A 27,989-nucleotide genomic window follows, 5' to 3' on the forward strand; every position below is an offset into this window, starting at 1 on the left:
GCCCCTCTCCCATGCACTGAACGTCTTTTCCTATCTTCGTTTCTGTGGTTTTCACTAGAAATTAGAACAAACTGTACAAATCCATCCTTGTTTTTTACACAGAAGTATGAACAATAATGCTATCTCTAACAGTTCTGACCATAAATTACCGAGGTGGTATGTTTGGAAACAGAAGTACACTATCAAAGCATCCAGTCTTAAGAGTTAATAAGAATACGCTTGTATTTGGTGCAAATTTAATTTTATTAAACCTTACAATGAATGTTGTGGCATATCATTTTCCATTATGTGACAACTTATTGGCTGGCATCTGAATACAGTACTTCTTCTGAAAAATACGCAATGGGAAGTGACAAAAGGGAGAAACTAGTTGTTTAGTGATATATGAGGGCAAAAAGAAAAAAAAGAAAAGAAAAAAGAGAGAAGAGAAAGGATGACGACCAATTAGTTTCTCTAGGATCTAACTCTAAAATGGTTAAAGTTCCATGCAAGAATGCTGCCGTCACATTACGCGAGAAAATGGTTATCTCATCTGGTTCCCACAATTCTGATAATTACAAGGATTATTTTACCTGTAAAATTCAACCTAAGGTTTCAGCGGGGCAAAATGATTTTAAAGAGCTACTTTTTCACATACAAATTTAAAGAATTTTCCCAAGTCACAGTAGCTGCGGGGTCTCTAAGATATTACACGTTAAGGTAGTCACTTTGTCAGTGAGCAATTGCTTAACTTCAAAGTCGTCATGGGCACCATGTTAGTTTTTGCTGATTTGGGTTTTATGCCCATGTCAGATTTATGGGTAAGAAAATGACTCTTTTTTAAACCTATAATCCACTTGTCTTTATAAAGTAGACTGGTATCTAATAATCTGAGTAAAATGACCATTTCTCTTCCAGGAATGATCAAGAGCGGAACATTGGAAATTCAGCAGGCCTTACAGGGCATTTGTACAGAAATGTCACCAAAACTTACAAACCCCAGTCAACATCACCATGTTACAGTATAGTCTAGTTCGAATCCCACGAGTACAATTAGCTCATCAAGTATTAAAGTACTCATTTGTGGTTAAAAAAAAGGAACACAAATTTAAGTATTTTTTTAATTCAGTCAAGAACGACTGTGAGAATACTTTCAGACAAAGGCCTTAACGGTGTCCAAGGTCACGTTTCTTAACCAACCTCCTCCAGAATGAAATCATGGACCATTCTCAGCTATCAAACTAACGGATTTTTCAAGAGCTCCGAACAGCATTAGATGGCGAACAGAGAACTGTACCCTAAACTGAAATAAGGCATTTCAGTTCTCAAAGCTGAAGAACTGTTCTAAGTGATCAATATTTAGTGGTGGAAAAGGCTACGTCAAGAAATCCTTAGTTCCACTAAAGTTGTATGATTCAAGTTCACCTATAAAGTACAGTGAGGTGTGTGTTACTATACGAGCACGTAAGCCCTCTTATCCCCTCCCAAAAAAGAGGGGAAAATGTTAAATCACTTAAAAATCCAATTGCTCATCATTTACCCCCAAATTACTGAGATCTACTGGTGTAGATTTACTGTACTTACAAAGTTTCCCTTTTTAAAAAAAGTAGCTCATGCATATATAATTCTTATACCACAAGGTCAGAGGCAAATGATTTCAAAATACTGATGTCTGAGAGTTCTAGCATATTTGTCTAAATCATAAATTACTAATACATGTGGCAGCTCAAATATCCCATCAAATTTGTCCGTGGTAAATATGGTTTTAAAATCTCTTCATCGAAAGGCTAGAGAGTGACCATTTATATCCCATTCACCCTTTTCAATGGTGAAATTCAATTCACAACCTAGTGAAGATATCTTAAAAAAAAAAAAAAATTAAACCTCAATTATTTAATCAGAAAGTAAGTCTAATGCTTTTTTACTTACTACTGTTCATTGTGAGTTTTGTACTGAATAAAGATGAAATAAACCTAATGTGATTCTTTGCAGTGATGACTCCTTAAATACCATTACATCAAACCCTCAGAATAAAATGGAAGCAAAAACCCAAGTGATCCAGCTCATTCGACTCACAGGTAAACTTGAGTTTTTCTCCAACAAATGAGGAGCTTTTTTATTCAGAACAATTTCATTAAGACATTTGCAGGGCAAATGTGCCATCATAAATTTCATTCTGAATAACAATAAAGTGCTGAATGAGAATTACCTGAATCTTTTTTTTTTTTTTTTAATACTTTTCACTTATCATTTCTTAAAAGAGCCCTTTCTGTGTGTGGTGGTGTTAGCAAAGCTGTTCGCAGAAAACAAACGAACAAAAAAAACGACACATAAAAAAAGAAAAGCAGAGCAAAGCTAACTTTCAGTAAGGGAATATAGAAAGCACTGCAACCTTTGTGTTTAACTACAGTGACAAATAACTGAGACCAAAGTAATTCATGCAAGGTATCTTTAAAGGTATACTTAGGCTGGAAGAAAGAAAGAATGGACACTCTACTGACCTCTGATACTAGGGCAGTAAATTGCATACTAAAATACCTTAATTATCCTAGATGCCTAGATCTGGCTTGGCAAGCATCATGCCACTGACATGCTTTAGCTCTTTTGGTAACTAAAAGTGATCTGCAGTTCAAGTGCTGAATTATGTCAATGTGACTCATTAAAGCTGTATGATAAACTTTGAGGTTAAATTTAAGCAAATGCTCTACACCTAATCACATCATCAGCACAAGCGGGCCAATGCTGGCGCAGCATGAAAGGTGGGTCGCTTTATAAAGATTCTTCCTTGTACTGCATGATATATTAAGATGACAGACCTAAATTTCAACTGGGTTAATGAGTTAGAATAGATTTGTTTCCCAAATTTAGCACACGATAATTTCAGTGGAGTAGAGAGAGAAACCTCAGAAGTGAAGAAAAAGAGAAAAAAAAACCAAAGAAACAAAAGAGCTTGAGCTCGGGTAGCTAACCTGTAGCTCTAAAAACTCATGCTACAGAGAGTACCACTTTCATAAAATGAACTTTGTAACGAAACTTAACAGTGTTTTGAGTCGAAGTTGACCAACTGCTGCATAGAAAATGTGCTAACATACAACAGTCAAGTTTAAGCCGGTGCATAGAGAAGATAAAGCACTTATGGTAACTGCAAATGGTTAACAGGTCCGGAGAGGGTGTACGACCTAGCATGGGTCCGTAAGGGGGGGGAAAACTCTGAAGTAGAAATGGTTAGGAAAACAAAGGAAGCGGAAACGGGGAAGAAGCTTGGAGAAGAGAAGGAAGAAGCAGGAAAAAGAAAGATTTTTCGATTGTATAAAATTCACAAACCAGTAAAGTATAAAGACACCACTGAAAAACGGTGAACTCTGTCCCAAACACCCAACAGCAAACAAAACCAGAACAGGTAAGCCTTTGGCAGACAATTTTAGAAATTTGAAGAGGACATTACATTTCTCAATAATTCACCAACAATATATTATATGGTATATTTATATTAAATACTGGGAAACCAATCCTGTCAATCGGATGCTTCTAATGCTTTAGCCAATGAGAGCACGAGGAGATCAAGCTAAGTGAATGCTGGTGTCATCACAACAGTGCTCGTTTATGAAACAACTGTTACCGATTCGTGCTTTGACAGTGCAGAACATATAGTCCGGTCATCATCTATGAAGCGAAACAAAGGTCTCCAGCTTCTCTGGAATGTGCCCTTTGTAATATATTCTATGATTCACTATGACACGAGCAGCGAGACACTGCAGGGTGGTATGGTTTATGGGCTGGATCAAATTTTTAGCTATTTCCTTCTCATCCAGCAAGTCGCTAGCAGTTTGTTTGTGCAGGTTTGTGGCATCAAAATGTGCACCTGATTTAATAAGGAGATTCATGATGTCTGGATGGTTGTTGAGAGCAGCGATGTGCAGGGGACTGTTGTCGTCGGAGTCTCTGACGTTCACATCAGCACCGCATTCGATCAGTATGGCAGTCACTTGCAGAGATGGGAATTTACAAACAGGGTACCGCCCCACACACGTGGTATTCTTGTCCACGGCCAGATGAAGAGGGCTAAAGTTATTCTTTCCCCTCGGATGCAGCTTCAGAAACCTGTATATCGTCTGCTTTTTGAAATGGTCCTGTTCTAGAGTACAAGGAACTTTTTCTAATAAGCAAATCAAGTGCAAAATAATGGAAAGAGCCTTATTTAACTGTAATGGGTCGGCCGGACACTGAGTTTGTTTGATGGCTCGCTCTATTTCAAGGACACTTTTGCACAGTATGCCCATAAGATCGTCAAATGTAACAGTGGTGCCCAGCAGGCCTTTAGCCCGATCCTGCAGCATAAAAGAGAACAGTTCTGCAAAAGACAACAAGCTGCTGGCGGTCATTGGGCTTAAAGGGTCCAAATTGTTCTGCTGCATATCCAAAGCATACTTCCACAGGTTGATGCATCGTTTGAAGTTTCCAGAGTCCGCATAGACTGCGCCTCTGTATCTAATATAGTAAGAGGTATCGGGATGCGAAGGGCCAAGAATGCGCTCTCTAATCAATAGTGCCTGCATTCTCATCTCATCGGGGTCAGCAATAAGACCTTCTAGTTCCTCTGTACTGTTTACCTCCTTGGCATAATCGTAAGCCATTATCAGTGTCTGTGGTACTGGCTTGCTAATTATATTAGTCCTATCACTGTACCTCATGTTCATGGCCTTTTTCCAGTATTTCAAGGCCCCAAGCAGATCTCTTTTTTTGTCTACAAATGTAGCTCCCAGAAGCTCCAGAGCATTGATCCGTTCTGTCTTGCTCGTCTGTGCATGGTGAGTCAGAAAATCCACAATATTTGTGTGACCAGTAACACTTGCTGAGAGAAGGGGAGTCATTCCATAACCATCCTTTTCCATCTTGGCACAATACATGAGAAGCATCTTCATGATGTCCAAACTTCCAGATTCCGCGCAATCGTGCAATGCAGTATTACCTTAAGGAGAGAAAAGAAAGAGATAACAGATTTTGAGGGACCAGGGTACAACGGAACACATGAGGAACCTAAAGAGAAGCAGGCAGTCCCAGGCCGCCCTTTGTGGGACATTAATTTGACTACACACGAGAAAAAATTATCTCGGCACCTAAAACTAGTGTCTGACACACAGTGGAAGTTAAATAAACACTTGTTAAGTTTGGTGACTATATGACCAAATTAGGCATGAAAGGATCATCCAAGTCACTAAATGAAATTCAAAATTAATCCATGGCCTCTTGGGTTTTTTAAATAATGTTTTCAAGTGCATATTCTTTGACTCAAAAGTGATGAAATGAAATTAACCAGCTATTCAACTCTGCAGTCACTTAACTTTCTGGGTCAGCTTCCACATTTAAAAACAAGAAATTGAATCCATGATATCTAAGATCCTCTAGTTTGATTCTAATAGTAGTCAGAAATTATGTCTTTCAATATTTGATTGTCAAATGGGGAGGTAAGCTGTCTTAGTCAAAATCCTCGGTGACAAAGTACTTTCCTCAGCTCCCGTAAGAAAAACAAGTCCACTAAAATCTGAAAAAAATATGTGGGTGGTTCGATATGAAGTTTAAAAGAGACATCTGAAGTGTCCTTTCATAATGGATTACTTCCCATGGTAATTTAATTTTTTAAACATTTTTTTCAGATGTACTAAATGTTCTGACGCGGTCTTGTTCTTCCCACACGTGGATTAAAACGGACAACAGGCACATGTCGTAAAAGCCTGTACACAACGTATTAAGACAATACAACCACCGAAGTATTTCAGTTGCCCGAGTTCAATGCCAAACATTTTACCAGTTATCATAACAAAAATTATCACACAGACCTTTGGTATTTCTACACGGTGTTTGCAAAAAATTTCAACAGTGAGTCATTTCAGGCACATGTGCAGAAAAGAGTTAACATAGCTGGCAGAGACTGGTTATCCTCAAAAAGAACTAGCTGCTTGCTAAGGGACAGCCGTCAGCTGACACCTGAGAACTCGTCTGGTGAAGAGTTCAGAAAACCCTCCTTAAATGATAAGGGTGGCTTCCTGTTTGTATTGATAATATGGTTTATGCTGAATACCTGCTTTCCTTCTGAGAGCCTGGAATTTGGGGTATTTCCGCAAAGGGTGCCTATGTGACTAGCCTCCAAGAAAACCCCTGGGCTCTGAGTCTCTAATGGGGTTCCCTGGGCAGAAAACTGCTGTGTGTGACCTCTTACGACAAGGAGACAGCGAAAAAAGCCTGCAAAGATTCCTCTCGACCCCACCTGTGCCTCCCCCCTTAGGATCCAGCTGCACACCCTTCATTATGTCACCGCAATACATCTTAGCCATGATTACAATGGTATGCTGACTCACCTCCAGACATGGGGGGAGGCCGGCTCAGGGTGGGGGGATGCTGACACAGCAGGTGTACTAAACACTGGTTTAAACTTGAATACTTCACATAACAGATCTATTAACTAAAATTCCAAAAAGCAAGTTATGACACATTAGGACTTTAATCTTTCCACAGGCTTATCCTGTTTATTCTTCCATGATACCTACAGGAATTACATGATTATCTGCACATATTTATTCTGACTCAAGATTCCAAAGGTCCACAATGGAATGGTGTCTGATGGCATGTTTTAGCAATGTGTATATAACCAAGCACTCAGAGAGCCCAGAGCTTCTGACTACTAACGTTCATTTGTTCAAAATAATCTCCATTAAAAAACACAGCTACTACTAAATGTATTTTTAAAACTTTTAAAATTAAAAATCCCTAATAGTACTTTTTTCCTCTAAGAAAGAGACAACATAAGGGAAATATAAGGTTTCAATGGCATTTTTCTCCATTCAGAGTCATATAAAATCAAGAATAAGAATGCAAGAGGGGCACCAGGTGGCTCAGTCAGTTAAGCATCCGACTCTTGGTTTAGGCTCAGGTCATGGTCTCTCAGTTTCGTGAGTTCGGGTGCTGTGTTGGGCTCCCTGTGGACAGCCCACAGCCTGCTTGGGATTCTCTGTCTCCCTCTCTCTCTGCCCCTCCCCTGCTCATGCCATATGTGTCTCTCTCAAAATAAATAAACTTAAAAAAAATAAACAATGCAAGAGAAGTCATTTTCTTTTTTTTTTTTTTGTCTGAATTGACTTAGAATTTTACTGTGTTCTTTGAAAACATATTGACAGGGGCGCCTGGGTGGCGCAGTCGGTTAAGCGTCCGACTTCAGCCAGGTCACGATCTCGCAGTCCGTGAGTTCGAGCCCCGCGTCGGGCTCTGGGCTGATGGCTCAGAGCCTGGAGCCTGTTTCCGATTCTGTGTCTCCCTCTCTCTCTGCCCCTCCCCCATTCATGCTCTGTCTCTCTCTGTCCCAAAAATAAATAAACGTTGAAAAAAAAAAAAATTAAAACATATTGACATATTCTTGATCAGAATTTTAGATTGTGAGAAGTCATTTTCTTAATTAACTGAATTGCTGTACTGAAATACACCATAGACTGAAAAAGATGACTTTTAAAAATAAAAAACATACAGAAGAGTTTCACATCTAGTAATGGCAGAGTATGATCAATCTTCCCGGTAAGAACTAGAAAAGCTGAAAAATTTATTTTTAAAAATCTGTTTGATTTAGCAAAGAGCTAAAAAGTGGACAACATCCAGGAGCAGAAAGAAAATTAGAGAAGTCCAGGATTTGGGGAAGCTTCCCCCAGTGGCCTCTACCAATTCTGGAAGCAGCAGAGAGTAAAAAACTGAGTGGAGCTTCTGACAACTTGGCAGAGCCAGGGGAGAAAACCAGAGTCCAGAACCCACTAAGAAGGGAACTTTGAACTGCTCCCTGCACCCCCTCCCCCCTCACCGTACACTCTGAGTCATAGCTCTGAAGGGCTGCACCCTAGCAGTTAAGGCAAACTGCAAACAAACCAGGTACTGGAGGAACCTAAATCCAATTTAAGATCGTGTTGATACTGAATTAAGGAAATTCGGGATTGCTAGTTAAACTAGTCAAAAGCCAGAAGCAAATACAAATAGTAATTAGAGAAGATATTGTCTATTTGCTATAGCTCAAATTATTTTTTTATACTCTTTATATATAATGTTAAGTATCCAATCAAAGGAACTGCAACTACAAAACCAAGACAAATAAGAGCTGATAGGCCCAACAGAAGATCCAGATAATATAGTTATCAGACACAGACCTCAGAATAATAATTATGCTTCGCAAAGTATGAGAGATTAAAAAACATTTCTGAGAATTAGAAAAGTGGAAACTACAAAAAAGGAACAAAACGGATGTTCTAGAACTGAAAACCTCAGTGGGTGGCTTTAAAAGCAGATTACATACAGCTGAAGAGAGACTGAGGGACTGGACAATAAGTGAGGTGAAAATATACAGAAAGCAGCATGGAGGGGACAGGCTGGCAAAGCAGGGACAGTGAGAGACGATGTCAGAGGGTTAACAACCTGAAAGCCAGAATTCTAGAGGAAGAAAATGGGCCCAAAGCAATACTTAAACAGCTAAAGTCTGAGAATTTCCTGAAGCTAATGAAGTACTAACCACAAATTTAGGAAGTCTTACAAATACCAAGACAGAGAAATACAAAGAATATCACCTCCCGGCTCACTACAGCAAAACTGCCCAGCGCGAAGGCAAAGAGAGAAACATTACAACCAGAGCACAGGTGGAAACCACCTGCAAAAGAGCTGCTAGGCTGAGAGCCAAGCCCTCCTGGGGAATAGGAACTTGGGAGTCAACAGAATGGTATCTTAAAAGCACTGAAGGAAGGGAAGCGCCAACTCGAATTTTACACCCACACCAAGAATAAATGTGAAATGAAGCACTGGTTCAGGCAAGAACGAAAAGAGAAAAACCAAGGTACTTATGACCAGCAGACCTAAATACTACGGGGTGTTCTCTCTAGGCAAAAGAAAGATGAGCCACATGGAAGCATCGAGATATGGACAGAAGCATCAATAAAAGGGATAAATACGTAAGAAATAGAGACTTTGGAAAGAACAGTGCTTTGTAGGGCTTGAAATGCATACAGAGCAATGAAATGCTTCACAGCAACAGCATAAAAGGAGGGTAAGTGGAGTTCAACTATTCTAAACATGTTTGCAAGGCTCGGACAGAGGTAAAATCAGAAATTTATGTTATTCCTTGAATAGACACTTTTCTAAAGAAGGCATCAAGATGGCTAACAGACACATGAAAAAAAGCTCGACATCACTCATCATCAGAGAAATACAAATCAAAACCACACTGAGATACCACATCACATCTGTGAGAATGGCTAGTATCAAAAAGACAAGAAATAACAAGCTTCGGTGAAGAAAAGGAACTCTCGTGGACTGTTTGGTGGGAATGTAAATTGGTGCAGCCACTGTGGAAAACAGGATGGAGGTTCCTCAAAAAATTAAAAACAGAACTACCCTACGACCCAGCAATTGCACTACTAGGTATTTATCCAAGGGATACAGGTGTGATGTTTCGAAAGGGCACATGCACCCCCATGTTTATAGCAGCACTACTGACAATAGCCAAAGCATGGGAAGAGCCCAAATGTCCATCGACGGATGAATGGATAAAAATGCAGTGTATATATATTCAATGGAGTTATTACTTAGCAATCATAAAGAATGAAATCTTGCCTTTGCAGCTACGTGGATGGAACTAGAGGGTATTATGCTAAGGGAAATTAGTCAGAGAAAGACAAATAGCATAGGACTTCACTCATATGTGGAATTTAAGATACAAAACAGATGAACATAAGGGAAAGAGAAGCAAAAATAATATAAATACAGGGAGGAGGACAAAACAGAAGAGACTTTTAAATATAGAGAACAAACTAAGGTTTGCTGGAGGGGTTGTGGGGGGGCCCATGAGCTAAATGGGCAAGGGGCATTAAGGAGGACACTTGTTGGGATGAACACTGGGTGTTATACGTTAATGGATGAATCACCGGATTCTGCTCCTGAAATCATTATTGCACAATGTGCTAACCAACTTGGATGTAAATTTGAAAAATGAAAAAAGAAATAAATAAAATAAAAAAGAAATTTATGTTATTCCTTTGGTAAGTCAAGGTAGTACAGTAATCCATAAAATAACAGCGGATATGCAGCATGTCATTATTATGTAGTCTCTAATATAGAGAAAGAAAATGAAGTAAGAAAAAAAGAATTCAGACAAAAAAATGAGAAACAAAGAACACAAACCAGATAGGACAAATAAAAATCAGAAAATAGAGATTAAAATCCAAATATGTTAGTAATTACATTAAAAGCAAGCAAACGAAATGTTCCCATTAAAAGACATAAAATGTCAGACTAAAAATACAAATACATGAAACTCAACTACATGCTGCTTACAGGAGACACAACCTTCAATACAAGGGCAGAAAAAGGCTAAAGAGGAAAAAAAGGGAAAAAAATTTATACCCTATGCAAAAAGTAACTATAAGGAAGCTGGGTGATATTAAAATACAGGACTGGGGTGCCTGCTCAGTCAGTTAAGCAGCCGACTTTGGCTCAGGTTGTGATCTCGCGGTTCATTGAGTTCGAGCCCTGCATCAGGTTCTGTGCTGAAAGCTCAGAGCCTGGAGCTTGCTTCTGAATCTGTGACTCCCTCTCTCTCTGCCCTTCTACCACTCACACTCTCTCAAAAAATAAATAAATGTTAAAAAAAATAAATAAAATAAAGGACTAAGCAGATGCTAACTAAGCAGACGTTAAGGCAAAAAGCATGGCTAATTAGAAATAAAGGGAAATATTTTATAAGGATATAAAATTCAAAACAACATAAAGATACTGTAATTCTAAACTTCTTTTGAGTTAAGAACATAGGTTCGAAGTATATAGAGCAAAGAATCAACAGAACTCCAAGGAGAATCGGGCAAATGCACAATCGGGCAAGTACACCTGAACACACTTCTCAGTACAGAAGACCAAAACCGGTAAGGATATAGAAGATTTTGAACACAATTAACAAACATGATTTAACAGACATACATAAATGAACACTGGACTCAACACCTGTAGAATACCATTTTCTTCCAAGGATATAGGGAAAAATAGAAACACCAACCACATTCTGGCCATAAAGAGAGTCACACAGAAATGTCAAGGGACTGATATCCCTGATTATGTTCTAAGTTCACAATGCAAGTTAGATATCAAACACACACACACACACACACACACACACACACACACACACACCCCAACACCAACAAAACGCTAGAAAAATCTCCATGTATTTGAAATTTTAAATATATACTTCTAAATAACCTACAGGTCAAGGAAGAAATCCCAATGGAAAAACTGAAAATATTTGTAACTGGATGAGAACAAAAACCTTAAGTAATTGATCTGGTGGGATATGGCTGAAATTGTGCTCAAAGGTACATGTTAGAAAAGAAGAAAGGCTTTAAAAAGATGGCCACACTTCCATCTCAAGAAAGTAAAGGAGAAAAACAGTAAATTAAACCCAGAGAAAGCAGAAGCAAATAATAAAAAGCAGACATCAGAGAAGAAAACAGTATCCATACGGCAGCACAGCATTTTTTATTTTCCTAAATGTTATGTATCAACTGTTGCCCCCTTGTCATCTTACATCCATAACTATGCAGGCAGAGAAAACACTTATTCTACAAATAGAAAACAGAGACATTAGTAATAGAACACACACCCATGCCTCCCAATCACCACTGTAGTGCTCTGCTCATTCCTGGGGTCATATTTTAAATGCTAGTCGTCCTCAAATCTGATGAGTAAGTTTTATCTAACACAAGCCAAACCTCCTAATGAAACTCCACTGATCATGTTACTTTCCAACTCAACACCCTTCATGCTTCCTCTAAAGAAACAGCTGAAAATCTTTAAGATGGCTTGAAGAATCCCACAGCACTGATTCTCAAGGCACTATCTGTGCAGGGTGGGAGGACAACAAGGAAGAAATCCATAGTTTTAGAAAAAACATGTGAAGTAAAGCTGAATCTTGGTTAGTGGTAACACACGTAAGACACACTATGAGGAGTGGATTTTACCCTACCCTATTTCTCCAGCCTCATTTATCAGCACGTCCAATACGAATGCTGCACTGTGAATCTTGCCAGGAGCTGGCAAACTTCTTCTATAAAGGGCTCGACAGTTATTTTTAGGTTTTGCAAGCTGAAAGGTCTCTGTTGTAGCCACTAGACTCTGCCATGTCAAGAAGTATCCAGGGACCATACGTTACATGAATGGGGACGGCTGGTTTCCAACAAAAATGTACTTATGGGCACTGAAATATGACTTTCATGGCATTGTCATGAGTCATAAAATATTCTTCTTCATTAAATTTGTTTCCAACCATTAAAAGGTAAAACATCTTAGCTTTCAGGCAGTGCAAAAACAGGAGGTGGGCAGGATTTGACCCCCGGGACATAGTTGGTCAACACTCTCATTCAAAAGACATTATCAATCATTCACATGGCAGAGACCCCACTTCTGCTTCCTGTCACTCTGTCCTAAGTGTCCCTCCCAGCACAGGGGACAATCCCACTCGTGTCCATGCCTCGGCTTTTCATTTCCCTGTAATACACTCTTCCTTCTTTACCATTTTAACTTCTTGTCCTTCAAGTTTCAACAGAAACTTCAGCTGCCCAAAGAGGCCATCTTGTTTATACCACATCGATTTGTCATTTTGAGAATGCCTAGTGAATAAATGTATCACTTATCCTGGTAGGTAACCCTACTACATGGGCTATTATAATATTATGTCATATCTTCTAATAGTACAGTATTACTGCCACACAAACCGGTTTTCTTACCTTAACAGTCTATTCCTAAAGTATACAGACCCCATGTAACATTTCCTTTGTATCCCAGCTAGCAGTTAGCACACTGCTAAGGCTAAGGTAAGATTCTTAAATTTTTGAAAAATGTTTATTTATTGGGGCTCCTGGGTGGCTCAGTTGTTAAGCATCCAACTTTGGCTCAGGTCACCATCTCGCAGTTGGTGGGTTCAAGCCCTGCGTTGAGCTCTGTGATGACAGCTCAGAGCCTGGAGCCTGCTTCAGATTCTGTGTCTCCTTCTCTCTCTACCCCTCCCCCGCTCACACTCTATCCCTCTCTCTTAAAAATAAATGAACATTTAAAAAATATTTATTATTTATTTTGGGATAGAGAGTGCACAAGTGGGGGAAAGGGAAGGGAGGAAGGAGGGAAGGGGGGGAAGGGAGGAAGGGGAGAGGGGGAGATGATCTTAAGCAACTCCACACTCAGCGTGGAGCCCAACACGGGGCTCAATCCCATGACCCTGGGGCCATGACCTGAGCCAGAATTAAGAGTTGAACGTTTAACTGACTGAGCCACCCAAGCGCCCCAAAGATTCTTAAATTTTTAATAGCTGGTATCACAAAAAGTGATTCAAACTTAGGATAAAGTAAGCTTAAAAAGTAAAATCTCAGGAGAGAAATCTTAATTACTCTAACAAGTTATGTATATGACCACCACAGCTTCATGTCCTAAAAGCCCTGAAAAAATGTTTCTGGATTATAGTCTAGACCTTGACTCAAAAGTTTAGAAAAGGGAGGCAAAAAAAAAAAAAAAAAAAAAAAAAAAAAAAGGCGTAATTTTAAAGCAACTATAATTTTTGTCTGAAGTCTCCAAGTCTTTCTACATAGATGTTTTGATAAAGTTCTAATCAGTCTATTTACAACTGTTTCCTGCTTTTCTCCTACATCTGTCATTTTGTCACGACGGGCTACCGGTAGGTACATGGTCCACATGAACTCCATGGATACTACGCGATCACTATTAATGGCTCTATGGTGAGTTCAAGCAAGGAGGCATGAACCAAGTTAACACAAACACCTCCCGTCAATGGATGTCTGCAGAGCTTCAGGATTTTCACTATTACAATTAGTGCCTAAAAGCCTGTAAGGACAGATAACAGACCAGTGACTGCCAGGGGCCAGATTGAGAGGGGCTAACTGCAAAGGGGCATGAAGGAACCCTTGTTCTACCTTTACTATACTGGTGGGCAAGCTACAGTGTATGTGTATCAAAACTTACGGAACCATTTCCTAAAAAAGATGAGTTTTATTGTATAAAATTATACCTCGATAACTAAATGACAAAAAAAGTAATGTCTAATTTAAAATAGAATCACAAATGTGTGAAAGCTTAAAATACATCTTTAATTCATTCCAAAGTAATTAGACAATCTTTTAAAAGTTCTACTTTTATAGGAGGCGCCTGGGTGGCTCAGCTGGTTAAGCGTCTGACTTCGGCTCAGGATATGATCTCACGGTTTGTGGGTTCGAGCCTCAGGTCAGGCTCTGTGCTGACAGCTCACAGCCTGGAGCCTGCTTCAGATTCTGTCTCTCTCTCGCTCTCTCTCTCTCAAAAATAAACATTGAAAAAAAAAACTTTTTTTTTAATAAAATAAAAGTTCCACTTTTATAGTATTCTTTCTGCTACTAGAATGAATTTTCGAATTTTAATTTATATTACTTCTATACCTAGAGACACAGAGCATTTTCCCATGTCTGTTCACAAACTTTATTTTCTTTTATGACAAGTCTATTTACGTTCCAGTTTCTGGGACTATTAGTCTGACTTTCTCTATGTATTTTATAAAATGTTGATCAGTTATCTGCTATATTTATGATATATACCTTGCTCTATTGTTTCATTCGAGAGAGATGCTTTCAGTATTAAACGCAAGTTCTTGTGAAAAATATCTAACAAGTTGAATTTAAAAATCAAGTTAACTATGTCCTGATGACTAACCTCTGCTAAATTATACATCAAAGACCAATAAAATTGTATTTAATTTTTGCTAGGTTTATTAATGACAAACTCTTGGTGTATAACATCATGTGCCAAGCACTACTAAATATTCAACTGAAGCATTTTCCCTGGGTTATGTGCCTCTTAAAAATGTTTCCAGGGACATCTGGATGGCTCAGTCGATTACACATCTGATCTTGATTTCAGCTTCGGTCATGATCTCACGGTTTGTGAGTTCAAGCCCTGAGTCAAGCTCCATGCTGACAGTGTGCAGTATGCAGCCTGCTTGGGAATTCTCTCTCCCCCCCCCCCCGCCCCATTCATGCACACATGCTCTCTCTCAAAAATAAACTTAAAAAAAAATGCTTCCATAATACACAAGATTCGCGATCTCTACCTCATAAGGTCTTAATTTTGTGTCCTCAGAGTATGAAAGCCAATTAAAAATAGAACACAAGGTTCAAAAATAAATACTAATATTACCAGGCACCTTAGATGAAATTAGGGATATTTAGCATTGAAATTTAATTTACCTTTAACTAAAGAAAAAAAAAGAAAGAATATAAACATTGTATTATATAATTCTCAATGCCTGACTCAGAACATGTTCATTTGAAGAAAAAATAAAACTTCTGACACTGAATTCATTATGGAAAATGCTTATGATTTCTCAAAAGGCATGTCTGTTAAAAGGCCATTTCTTAAAAATCAAGCTAACAGTCCAAGTGTTAATTCAGTTAAAGTATTTATGCAGAAAGTTAACACAGTATGATCTTAAATGTATTACTTTTCAACCCTATAACTGAACATAGAAACAGTGCGAAGAATCTGGAAGAATAAAAGGTAGCCCTACTCGTTGAGAGGCTTCTGGGATGGACACTAAGGGAAGGAGACGGAGGTGCGCACGCTTGGTCACCAAAGGGAGGTGGGCTCGGGGGATGGGTGAAATAGGTGATGGGGACTGAGGGGCACACTTGCCGTGAGGAGCACCGGGACGGGGTAATGTGTGGAAGCGCTGAATCACTATGTTGTACACCCGACACTAACGTAACACTGTATGTTAGCTATACTGGAATTAAAATAAAAACTTAATAAAACAAAAAACAAACAAAAATCATGGCAGTATTTCTCAAGAAGACCTTTCTACAAGCGCCAATCTTGGCTGCTGTTAATTCTAGAGACCTGTAATCTTGTGATAGCAGGCACATGAGACTACACTCCACTGTGAAAGTTGAGGTGCCTACCGAAGGGGTCAAGATTTTCCTAAAATAAGTAATCCAAAAACAAACTAGTATTTTGAGTAATAACTAGTTGGAGCCCTAACAGTTCCCTGGCTCCACACCAGATGTTTTGGGCTTGACTAAACAATAAATAAGTGATTGTCTGCATGAGATTGTTACCAATCAACTAACGACTTAAATCATACAAGAACTTCAACACAGAATTTATAACTATCTCCATTTGAATAAGATTACTTAGGCTCTCCAGAATCAGAATTAAGTCAGTTCCTAAACCACTCCCAATTTCTATTTTTATTGAAACAAAAATGTTCTCGTAAGGGCTATACAATGTTTTACAAATACAAAATGTCTACTATAAACTGCTTTTTCTAACAATATCAATTGAAGAGATTTTGCTGTTTTGTAAAGTTCTCACACAGTTCAAGTTTTGTGTGTATGTGTTTTAGTCAAATAAAGTTGTGCTTCTCAAGCTTTAATGTGCACAATCACCACTGGATCGCAGTAAAATGCAGATTCTGATTCAGGTGATCCAGGGTGTATCTAAGTGATGCCTACGCTGCTGGTCTTTGCTACTATGAGAGCCAGGGAAACAGAGGAGGAATCTTATTTTCAAAACAGAAGAGAAATCTTATTTTCCTGTTTGTCATATAGGTGTCTGCCATTAAACTAACACATCTAATAATGATATCAAGAAATACAAAGAGAAGGGGCACCTTGGTGGCTCAGACGGTTAAGCATCCAACTCTTGATTTCGGATCAGGTCATGATCTCATGGTTGATAGGTTCAAGCCCCGTGATGGGTTCTGCACTGTCAGCACAGAGCCTGCTTGAGAGTCTCTCTTTCCTTCTCTCTCTACACCTCCCACACTGTGCTCTCTCTCAAAATAAATAAACATTAAAAAATAAAAAGGGGGGTTCCTGGGTGGCTTAGTCGGTTCAGCATCCAACTTCAGCTCAAGTGATGATTTCACAGTTCACAAGTTTGACCTCCGCATCGGGCTCTGTGCTGACAGTTCGGAGCCTGAAGCCTGCTTCACGTTCTGTCTCCCTCTCTCTCTGCCCCTCCCCCACTCGCACTTGGTCTCTGTCTCTCAAAAATAAATAAACATTAAAAAAAAAAAGACACATGAAGAGAAGTTGAAAAGGAGGGTTAGGTCACAGCCCTATTTCACACCACACAGAAAAACGAGTATCTCCACTCCACCTTACGCGTGAATGAGAAAATTCTATGCCACAGCAGGAAAAGGGTGTGTTCTATGACTAGATTACACCGTTTGACCCTCAGAAACTTTCCTTTGTAATAAAGGATATCAGTAAACCCTGCAGTGTATTCTTAACAATTTTCTAGTTTAAGTCAAATCTAAGTGATCTACAAGGTGAATATTTAAGAAATCAGTTTGTAAAATAAAATCCAAATTGCTGTGAATAATACCTATCAGAAGAGTGAAAACACCAACGTAAACTGGTACAGCCACTGTGGAAACAAAAACACTAATTCGAAAAGATACATAAACCCCTATGTTTATGGCAGCACTGTTTACAACAGCCAAGATATGGAAACAACCTGAGCGTCCATCGACAGATAAACAGATAAAGACGACATGGTGCGTGTGCATCTGTGTGTATACACACACACACACACACACACACACACACACAATGGAGTAATATTCAACTACATAAAAGAATGAAATCTTGCCATCTGTGACAACATGGATGGGACAAAAGGGATGGTAAGTGAAGTAAGTGAGACAGCAAAAGACACAGATCATATGATTTCACTTGTACGTGGAATCTAAAAAACAAAATGAACAAACCAAAACAGCAACTCATAAACATAGGTGGTTTCCAGAGGGAGGGTGCAAGGGGGGATGGGCAAGATAGCTAAGGGGGATTAATAGGTACAAACTTCCAGTTATAAAATAAGTAAGTCATGGGGATACAGAGTACAGCACAGGGAATACAGCCGATAATACTGTAGTAACATGGCGTGGTGACAGATGGTAACCACACTCACTATGATGAACACTGCGTACGTTATTACTCAAATCACTATGTTGTACACCTGAAACAAATACAATGTTCTGTCAACTATACTTCAATAAAAAGAAAGGAAGGAAGGAAAAAGGAATGGGAGGGAGAGACATTTTATAATCACTTCAGTTTTTACAAAAAAAAAAAAAATTAAGTTGTTATAAGTACTCATTTCACTTGTTCCTCTTATTTTAATGGTATACCTGACTCCCTTTCCGTTACTCTTAACTTCTCTCATTTTCTTTAAAAAATTAAATTTACTTAGAAAAAGAACAAAGTGATGGGTGGCTTAGTTAAGCATCAACTTCGGCTCAGGTCATGTTCTCACGGTCTGTGAGTTCGAGCCCCGCGTCAGGCTCCGTGCCGACAGCTCAGAGCCTGGAGCCTGTTTCGGATTCTGTGTCTGCCTCTCTCTTTGACCCTCCCCCGTTCATGCTCTGTCTCTCTCTGTCTCAAAAAAATAAATAAACGTTAAAAAAGTTTAAAAAAAAAAAGAAAAAGAACAAAGTGAAAAAACAACCTACAGAATAGGAGAAAATATTTGCAAATCAAATATCTGATAAAAGACTTGCGTTCATAATACATAAATTACTCTTACAACTCAGTAATAAAAAGATAACCCAATTTTAAAACGTGCAAAGACACCTGTCCAAAGAAGATAAACAAATGGCCAATAAGCACATGAAAAGCACACAATGGTGAACATCATCACGTGAAATCAAAATCAAAACCACAATGAGATACCACTTCACACCCACTGAGATGGTTATTCCCCCCTCCAAAAGAAAAAATAGTAGTAACAAACGTTGGAGAGGGTGTGGACAACTGGAACTCTCCTAGGCTGTTGACAGGAATGGAAAACGGTACAGCCACTTGGACAATAGTTTAGCTGTTCCTTAAAAGGTTAACAGAGTTGCCATGTGACCCAGCAATTCCACTCCTCCATATATGCCTAAGAAAAATGAAAGCATACATCCACACAAAAACTTGTACATGAATATTCTTATCAGCATTCTTATCCTAATAGCTAAAAAGTAGAACCAATTCAAATGCCCATTAACTGATAAATGGAGAAATGTGGTCTATCTACACAAGGGGTTATCCAGCAATAAAAAGAACATGCTACAAAATGGACAAGCCTTGAAAACAATATGCTAAGGGAAAGAAGCAAATCATAAAAGACCACATATTAGGACTCCATTTATATGAAATGTCCGTAGCAGGCCTACGTCCCTAGAGGACAGAAAGATTAGTGACTGCCTAAGGTTTCTGCACTTGGGGTGGGAGAGGAGAGGGGATGCAGTGAGTATGACTGGATATGGGTTTTGGCGGGTGGGGGATGAAAAGGTAGTTGTGGTGATGACCACACAACTCTGTGAATACACACTAATTCACACACTTAAATGGGCGAACAGTACGTCTCAAAGCTGTCTTAAGATCAAAGTACTTGCGTTTTTGGTAAAAACTTCTGACTTTTAGAAACAGCAATTAAAGGGTCTCTAACTGTAACAGACTTACTGGAAATGCACAAGAACAATTCTCACCGCTGCTCTTTGCCTACTGTGCCTGCCATCCACTCTTCTTCAGTTCTGTGGCTGGGACCGTGAGAGGCTCACTTGCAAAGGAGGGGAGGGGGCCTGCGACTCAGCTGCAGAACAAGGCTGATTCCAAGTATTTTATTCCTGGAATAACTAAATGGTATGTGTTAAGGGAAGAGGTAAGAAGGAGTAGAGAGAAACACTTCAGGGTATCTAAGGGGCACTAGAAAGTTCCTCTGCTCAGGATGTTTCCCTTCCCCATGTTTATGCTAACACCAGAGATACCTGAGAACAGGAGTTTGAAGAAAAAAAAAAAAAAGGAATCAAAACAGAATCAAGGACTAACTGTGCCAAGGTTACCATGTGCCCTCCCTTCATAAATCCTGTGTATAAGGCGCTGAGTTCGAAGCATATGGAAATTTAACGACACAGGTCCTTGAGCTTCCAACAAGTTCAATGCTAAAAACATCTGCATCCAGAAGTAAGATGAATTCTTATGACTGAAAGGGAATCAGAAGTGCCTAGGAGACGGGTCTTGACATCAGGTGCAATTTCAAGGCTAAGACGACCTGAGCTTAGGAATCCAGACTAAAAGCAATCAACAGTAGTGTAATGTGATGAAAATTACACAATGTCAGTTGATGAAAACATCAACATTACGATTGAGACTCATTCAAACTCCCTTTCCTGGCCATTCTTCCTAACAGTGGGGGACAAAAGGAAGAGACATGTCTTCCTCAGATTTGCACCCACATGGCTTCTTTACCTGGGCCGGTCCCCACCTCTATCTTCCATCACATACCTTCCTAATGTCTCAGGAGCATACGTCTCTAGAATGCCAGAGGCTTCCTGAATTTTGTTTTCAACACTTTTTAATCTAGGAAAATCTGATAAAAACAGACTTGGTGACAGTCCCACTTGTACCCAAAGGTCAAGAAGTAAAACTTAACCTCAGCCTTAAGCTCAACTCGCTGCCAATAGCCCTAAAAGAGCAGTAGTGTTCAGGATCTACTTATTTTCTCCAACTTCGGTTCACTTGTGAGGATTTACAGTTCAAAATCCAATCTCCAGGCGCAGAGGAACACGATGGCTATCTCCCCACTGGGCTCCATCTACACATTTTTCTGCAGCTTCGCTTCTCCAAGGAGGATTATCAAGTCTCCCTGGGGATACAGAGACTTACGCTCAGGGACACAAGAGGGCAAGAATGAACGTGGAACCACTCAAGGGAGCAACTTGATGCTCTGGGATTCGAATGTGAATGAATTCAACTAGTAAGTTGTTGTTTTTCATTATTATGAAATCAGAATGAACACAGAAACGCCACAAAACAGAATGAAATTTGATGCCCCTCTCTTCACCTCTTCTCTGGAAGTAGGTGTGTTGAGGTGAACCAATAGCTGAGAAGAATATTCAAAGTCAAAAAAGAAAATAGAACTACTTCCAACAGTCTCAGAGAGTCCTGAAGTACAGGGAAATAAACTACCTAGGTGACAAGGGGTAGGTATCCTCTTGGTCCTTTACCTTAATATCAACAGTTCTTAATTTACGGGGCAGATTTTCTGATCTAAAATAATTTTGCAGCTACGGTGGGTGAAAAAAAAAAAAAACAAGAAAAAAAACAGTAAGATTTCTTTTTTCAGATTTTCTTGACTGAAATACATCTAGACCCCAAAATGCCTATCCTATGGGACAGAACTAATATAATATGCCTAGGGTTTGCTTTATTTTTTTTTTTATTTTTTTTTTATTTTTTTATTTTTTTCAACGTTTATTTATTTTTGGGACAGAGAGAGACAGAGCATGAACGGGGAGGGGCAGAGAGAGAGGGAGACACAGAATCGGAAACAGGCTCCAGGCTCTGAGCCATCTGCCCAGAGCCTGACGCGGGGCTCGAACTCCCGGACCGCGAGATCATGACCTGGCTGAAGTCGGACGCTTAACCGACTGCGCCACCCAGGCGCCCCACCTAGGGTTTGCTTTAAACTACTGCAAAAAACAAAGGAGAGGAGAAAGAAATCCCCTGGAGACCCACCTGTACTGCTCTTTTTTCACAATTACGGTCTTCATTTCTTATTTCATGTCTCCATGTGTGTATTTATTTCCATAGTGAAAGAAAAACACAACAGTCCCTGCCAACAAGGAGCGTATAATCCTTTTTCTCTTACATCCAGCAGTCATTCAACAAACTCATTTACCAAATACCCACTACAGGCCAGGCTCTCTTTCTAACACATGGATACAAACACCAGCCGCAAACTTTAACTGCCTTACCTCTACATAAAGAATAAAATCAAACTCCTTTATCTAGACTTCAATCTAGCCCTGAGCGCCCTTTGGTCCAAATATGCCTTTTCCAATTCTTGGACCCTCCAAGCAGATCTCTCAATGTGCCCTTCCTCACACCATAAAACTGTACCAAATGCATTCTAGAGATATGAACCCCAAAAATCCTTTCAAGGCCCAGTTCGGCGTCTCCATGAAGATCCCATTCTTCTAAAATCCACCAGCATGGACTTATACTAACCCGTTAGCAGTTGGCAAATGTGACGTCCTGTGTCTTCTCAGAGCCTCCCACAATGTCCAGCACAATGCCTTGCCTACAGAAAACTCAGTGATTATCTTATTACCAATTAACCTACTTACCTTGGGTATTTAAAAAGATTAAGCCATGCATGAGGATAGCATGAGGATCCTGCTAGGACCAGTGTCCCCAGTCCCGACTCAGAGAAGCTCTTCTGCTCTGAGGCATTCCAATCACTTTCAGCTACTCAATTCCCCAATCAAATCAGGGTGTAAAAGCAGAACTGAAGGGCGCACCTAACTGTACTACAGACCCTATTCTGAACTGAACAACGAGAACATAAAAAAAAAAGGAAAAACAAAGCAAGCCAAAGATGACCGTAACCGTGAAGGGCTGAAATGTGATCACTCTGACACGGGCTTGTTCAATCACTTCTGATTTGTGGTCTACGGCTCTACATGGCAACCCGCTCTCCTGTTTCAAACATCAAATGCTGTGTTAAAATGGAGAAGTATTTCTAAATATTTCAAAGTTTTTCTCCTTTCTGAATGCCAGGGGAAAAGAAAGAACCCACTGTCTCCAGAGGTAACGAGTTGGTTGCAAATAGAATATTACCATGTATCGAATAGAAGACAGCGTGACTGCAAAAAAACAATGGAATACAATGGAACGTAGAGGTCATGTGCTTTTTGTATTTAGGCAGACCAAGCATAATCTGCCAGTGTCTTCTTTCTTCAGAACCATTTCCAACAGTGAACACACACAATTTCCTAAGAAATTATTCTATTTTATCCCTAGTCTCACCAGTCTTTTCCACTTTTTGGACAGGAGGAAAAATGGGGGGAGGGGGGCAGAATCCTTTCTTGATGTTCTATCGCATAGATCCTTCTCCAATGTTCCCCTTAGATTCAACTGGTTCCTGCTTTTTTATTATGCGTTAACCCATAAAACAATCTAGAGTCAGTAAGAGAGTGATTATCAAGGAATGGAAGCTTCAGGATCAGAGTGGGGGAGGGTACATATATACTTTAATCAGCCCCCAATTTTCATTAAGAATCGCTGTCAAGGGGTGTGTGGGTGGCTCAGCAGATTAAGCATCTGACTTGGTTTCGGCTCAGGTCACGATCTCAGTTTCATGAGTTCAAGCCCCGCATTGGGCTCCATGCTGACAGTGCAGAGTCTGCTTGAGAGTCTCTCTCTCCTTCTCTCTCTCTCTCTCTCTCTGACCCTCCCCCACTTATGCCATTTCACCCTCTCTCTCTCTCTCTCAAAATAAATAAGTAAACTTAAAAAAAAATCACTGTTTAAATTAAAAGACACCATGACAGGTAAAAGCAATGCACACAAAGTGATACATGTTATATATAGTTTTAAAATACTGTATTTGTACGTATATGTGTGTGTGTATATATATACATACATATATGTGTACATATACATATATACGTATATATACACATATATGTGTATATATATACGTGTATATACACATACATACATATATATGTATAAAGGAGGCTATCTGAAAATAATTTTTGGTACAAAATTATTTTCTCATGGTAAGTGTAATTTTTTGTAAAAGCCACAAGTGGTAGATACTGATACAGGGGGAAAAAACAACTCTAGAATTAGATCATTTGACCAAAAGAGGCAGCATACATGTCCTCACATGCAAAGCTATGTGATGATGGTGATAAAAGGAACCTTCTTCCGAAAGAGCAAAGGTAATCAAGGGAGATACCACTCAGTTTACTAGGGGAAAATGCTCACACAAATGTGATCTGCTTAGGGCACAGGTGTCTCACACATTCTGTCTCCAGAAGTAGACAAAGAACCTCTGAAAACCATAAGGGAAACAGTACCAGGACTCATCTCTCCAATGACCTAAGGGTTTAAAACAATTTTACTTAAATATGTAAGTTTAACAATCTGTGTATTATTAGGCTAATGAATAAAAAACCCAAACGAAAGAAACAACAAATCCAACAAGCCTAAACAAGCAGCCATACCTTTTGTTTTTGATGTTTATTTATTTTATTTATGGGGGGGGGGGGCCTGGGCAGAGAGAGGGAGACACAAAATTAGAAGTAGGCTCCAGGCTCTGAGCTGTGGGGCTCGAACTCACAGGGAGACCATGACCTGAACAGAAGTCGGGTGGCCCAACCAACTGAGCCACCCAGGCGCCCCAAGCAGCCATACCTTTTAACCCTCTCTCAGCTACTTACGATTTCAAAGCATTTCCCATGGTAACCTGGTCACGTAAGCAGTAACTGTCCTCTTAAAACAGGCTTTCTTTAAAAGAATGTGTTGAAAACAAACAAAAATGTCATGCTGTCATTTGAGCCAACAACCCACCTCAAAGACAAGCAAGAACAAATGAAAAAAAGGGTAAGAAAGAATGTCTATAGGAACATTTTTTATCCTACTGAAAAGACAGAAGATAACCCTCCATTAGGAGAGTATGCAGCTACTGAAATTAAAAGGCTGTAATTAGTGACATTACAGATATTATTTATTAAGCTAAAAAAGGGTTACAGAAGAAGAGCATATATAATAAAATTACATGTATCTCTATGATAAATTCAGAAATATTTTTCAAAAGGATTGTCTGTAAGTGGAATTTTGTGAGATTTTTATACTTTTTCCGACAAAAAAAATTTACAGAAAATCAGTGAGCCTGCCTTTTTTAAAAAGATCATACTAATTTCAGTGAATTATGTCCAATAACTATGTAGTGTCCCTTAATTGTGTGGTGTAGGCTCTCCAAAAGGCAATCAGAGGCTCCCACAATGATAAATGCACCCTTTGATTCAGCAATTCCATTTATAAGTATTTATAATACAGCTATTCTCACATAGTGTGCAAAGCCACACTTTTGTTTAAGAATATTCACAGAAGCTCTGCTTATATTGGATGTGACCTAACTGCCCATCAATAGGGCCTAGATAAATTATGTATATTGATACAATGAAATACTGTGTAGCCATGAAACAGAATGAGGCAGTTCTGTGTGTTGGAGCTGAATGACGTCCAAGATAATTTAAGGTTTAAAAACAACAACAACAACAAAATAATATGCATCAACTAACAGAAGGGAAAGAGGGAGGAAGAGACATAGACAAGTATACTGTCATCGCACAGACTATCTCTAGAACACACAAAAACAGGGAGAGTGCTTACAAACAGAGGCTGCAGGGGGCTGGAGGTCTAGAAATCAGACTTCTTTCTCATTGTAAACACTGGAAATCAATTTGAATTGTTTGAATTTTTCGTTCCATGTGTGTAGTCTCCTTTTAAGTTTTAATAGTTTTTTTTTTAAATTTGGCTGTGAATCACTTTGCTATTGTATAAACAAACATGCTGAAGGGGAAAAAAAAAGGTTCCAAGCATCAAAATACGCTATCAAAACAGCTGTCTTGGAGAGTTTAGGGAAAAAAAAAAAAGCTTCGCAACTATCATTTGCTGCTTTAGGTTTATTACATCCCTGAAAATTACACACAGTTGTGAACCTGAGCCCTTCTTTTCCACAAAGGTGTTGACACTGTTGCTAGCCAACAAATCCACGCCTTGTTCTGTGCTCAGTTTTGTAGCATATTTTAAAATGTTTTCTCTCTCGCTATATTTAATACATGCTCAACGTGAAAGGGTTTTCCATTGGCCACACAATAAATTAAGAGAAGAAGGGGACAGATTTTTTTTTTCCACTGACATTAATCCTTCCAGGTCAGTGTGGCCTGGCCTTCCCTGACAAAATAACAAATGAAATGCCTACCCAAGACACAAGACAATGAGTCACTAAATATAGTAGTTTCTACTACACCGGCGTTCTTTAAAAAACAAAAACAGAAAACAAAAAACAAAACAATCTAGGCTAAAAAAAATATGTTACCTTGAAGTATATTCTCAAGTAGACTGAACACAAGCCTAAAGGCTCAGGTCAACTGTCACTAACATCCCCTGTAAGTCTGGGGAACCCAGGAATTGGAGAGTACTCCAAATAAGAGACGGAAAATGCTACTTAACACAGCGACTGAGGGCTTGTTATCACACTCATTCAGCGTATTCTCAAACATCAGAGAAACAACCAACAAGGTTACGCTGGAAGGGACACCTAGCCGGAACAGGTCTGTCAATGTGGGCTGACTCAACGCCCACTGTTTACAGTGATGCATCCAGCTTCCTGAAAACGATGGTAAACACTTAAAACACAGAAACGAAGAGGCTGCACTCACCTTTGACACTTTTTCTATTAACGTCTGCCCCCTTTTCGAGTAAATACTGCGCAATCTCTTTGTGTCCTTTGTAACAGGAAATCATCAGGCACGTATGCCCGTGGCGGTTTGATACTTCCAAATCTGCTTTGTGTTCCACAAGGTACTTTACTATTTCCAAATGGCCATCGAAACAGGCGGCTCGGAGAGGGGTTGAATTGGTCAAAGTGGTGTTGTTGACGGACGCTCCATGATTTAACAAAGACTGAACCACCTTCAGATGTCCCGCGGCAGAGGCGGCCCACAACGGCGGGGCCCCCTCGATGGTTTCGCCATCAAAATTGACGGAGCCCCCGACCTCTATGCAGGCACTGCACTGCTCTAGGAGGAATTCCACCATGTCAAGGTGCCCGTACCTGGCGGCCATCAGGAGTGGCGTGGCCCCATTCGTTTTTTCGGAGATCAAGGAGGAAACCTCCTCTTTGGATTTGCTTGCCAACAACTTGGTGAGAAGCCGGAGTTTGCCATCCCGAGCTGCGTTAAACACTGCGGTCTTTAGATCCATTTATGTCCGGTTGAGTTGGCTGCGCTTTTTTTTTTTATCCTTCAAAGCAAAGCCCCAGCCTAACTCTACGGACACAGGCAAGAGTTACAGGAACCAAAGTTCAATATTAATCACGGCACTCCAAACGGATATAAAACCACGGAGAGTGTGTTCTGTCTTACTGCCTTCCAACATCTGAAAACCAGAGCACCAAACTAGGAAAAGGAAGAAAAAAAGGGGGAGGGGGGATTTGTGAGTTTTCCATAGGTAAAGGCAAAAACACTGTTTAGGTTTTCTTAATTTCTACTCCTAGGGGGAGGGAGGGGGCCGGATAATCCCATACTTAAGGGACAACTCAAGCCACCAAAACACGGTGGGAAAGACTACAAAAAGGTTACACACAGACCCAAATGTTTTGGTTTGGTGGGAGGCAGTTTCTTTTCTATATACGGTAAGCTGAAACACTACAGGCGACCGGGTTTTCTCGCCTCCAGAGCAGCCCAGCATTGTTCTAGTTTTTGCTTTGCACACGCCCAGGGAGAGTGCACCCGAAAGCGGCGAGGGACGCGGGTTCAGAAATGTTTCTCTTCCTCACATCTGCAGAGGGGAGCGAGCCAAGGGCGCGAGACTGAAGGCCTCGCTATGGCCAGAATGGGTTTCGAGAAGGAACAAAAAGGTCGGCCACGACAAACCGCGGCCAGCCAACGCCAAAGCCCTCGCCCGACAAGGTTCGCTTTCCTTTAAAACTACTCGAAGCTCTCAGGAAATCCGGCCGCCTTCTCTCTAACTTCGCCCGCCCCATTTTGATTCCCCCCCCCCAACCCCGCAAGGGATCGCAGGTTCCCCCAGACCCCGCGCCCCTCCGTAACCTTCACCGCCACCTTCTCCGGACCCCGGCCGCCCCTTCCCCGAGCGACCACGACCCTCGCCCGCCGGGCCGCCGAAGCCGGGGGCCTCCGGCCCGCCGCCCGCTGCCGGGGGCGCCCTCCTTCCCCTTCCCGCCCAGGCCTCCCCGCGGGCGCCTCAGGCCGCAGCCCGGGCTCCGGCAGGCCCCCGCCGCCACCACTACCTGCCCGGGGGCTGGTCCTCCCCACCGCCGCTGGCCGCTCGGGCTCGGGCCGCCCCCCTTAAATTGAAACCGTTGTCCGCGCCGCCGCC

The 27,989-nt window shown here is 40.3% G+C and overlaps 1 protein-coding gene across 2 annotated transcripts; it reads right to left on the reverse strand.

Moving 5' to 3' along the window:
* Positions 1-224: 224 nt before the first annotated feature.
* Positions 225-27,989, reverse strand: FEM1C (fem-1 homolog C). 2 transcript variants are annotated; one of them, XM_047083534.1, is made up of 3 exons: positions 27,901-27,989; positions 26,309-27,046; positions 225-4,948 (listed from the first exon to the last, which is right to left on the reverse strand). In XM_047083534.1, the coding sequence occupies exons 2-3, from the start codon at positions 26,850-26,852 to the stop codon at positions 3,639-3,641; spliced, it is 1,854 nt and encodes a 617-aa protein (XP_046939490.1). In that variant the 5' UTR covers positions 26,853-27,046; positions 27,901-27,989; the 3' UTR covers positions 225-3,638. The 2 variants fall into 2 exon arrangements, with proteins under 2 accessions (XP_046939490.1, XP_046939497.1); XM_047083541.1 differs by having other exon boundaries at positions 27,898-27,978.

Source organism: Lynx rufus, unplaced genomic scaffold (assembly GCF_022079265.1).
Source record: "Lynx rufus isolate CCGP_SWC_20201006 ecotype Redwood Valley unplaced genomic scaffold, mLynRuf1.p SCAF_1, whole genome shotgun sequence".
NCBI classification, from domain to species: Eukaryota; Metazoa; Chordata; class Mammalia; order Carnivora; family Felidae; genus Lynx; species Lynx rufus.

Coding starts and splice junctions, on each gene's coding strand:
- FEM1C (XM_047083534.1), bottom strand. CDS start 26,852: ATGGATCTAAAGACCGCAGTGTTTAACGCAGCTCGGGATGGCAAACTC. Junction 4,949..26,308: donor TAATAGAAAAAGTGTCAAAG/GTGAGTGCAGCC, acceptor TCTCTCCTTAAG/GTAATACTGCATTGCACGAT.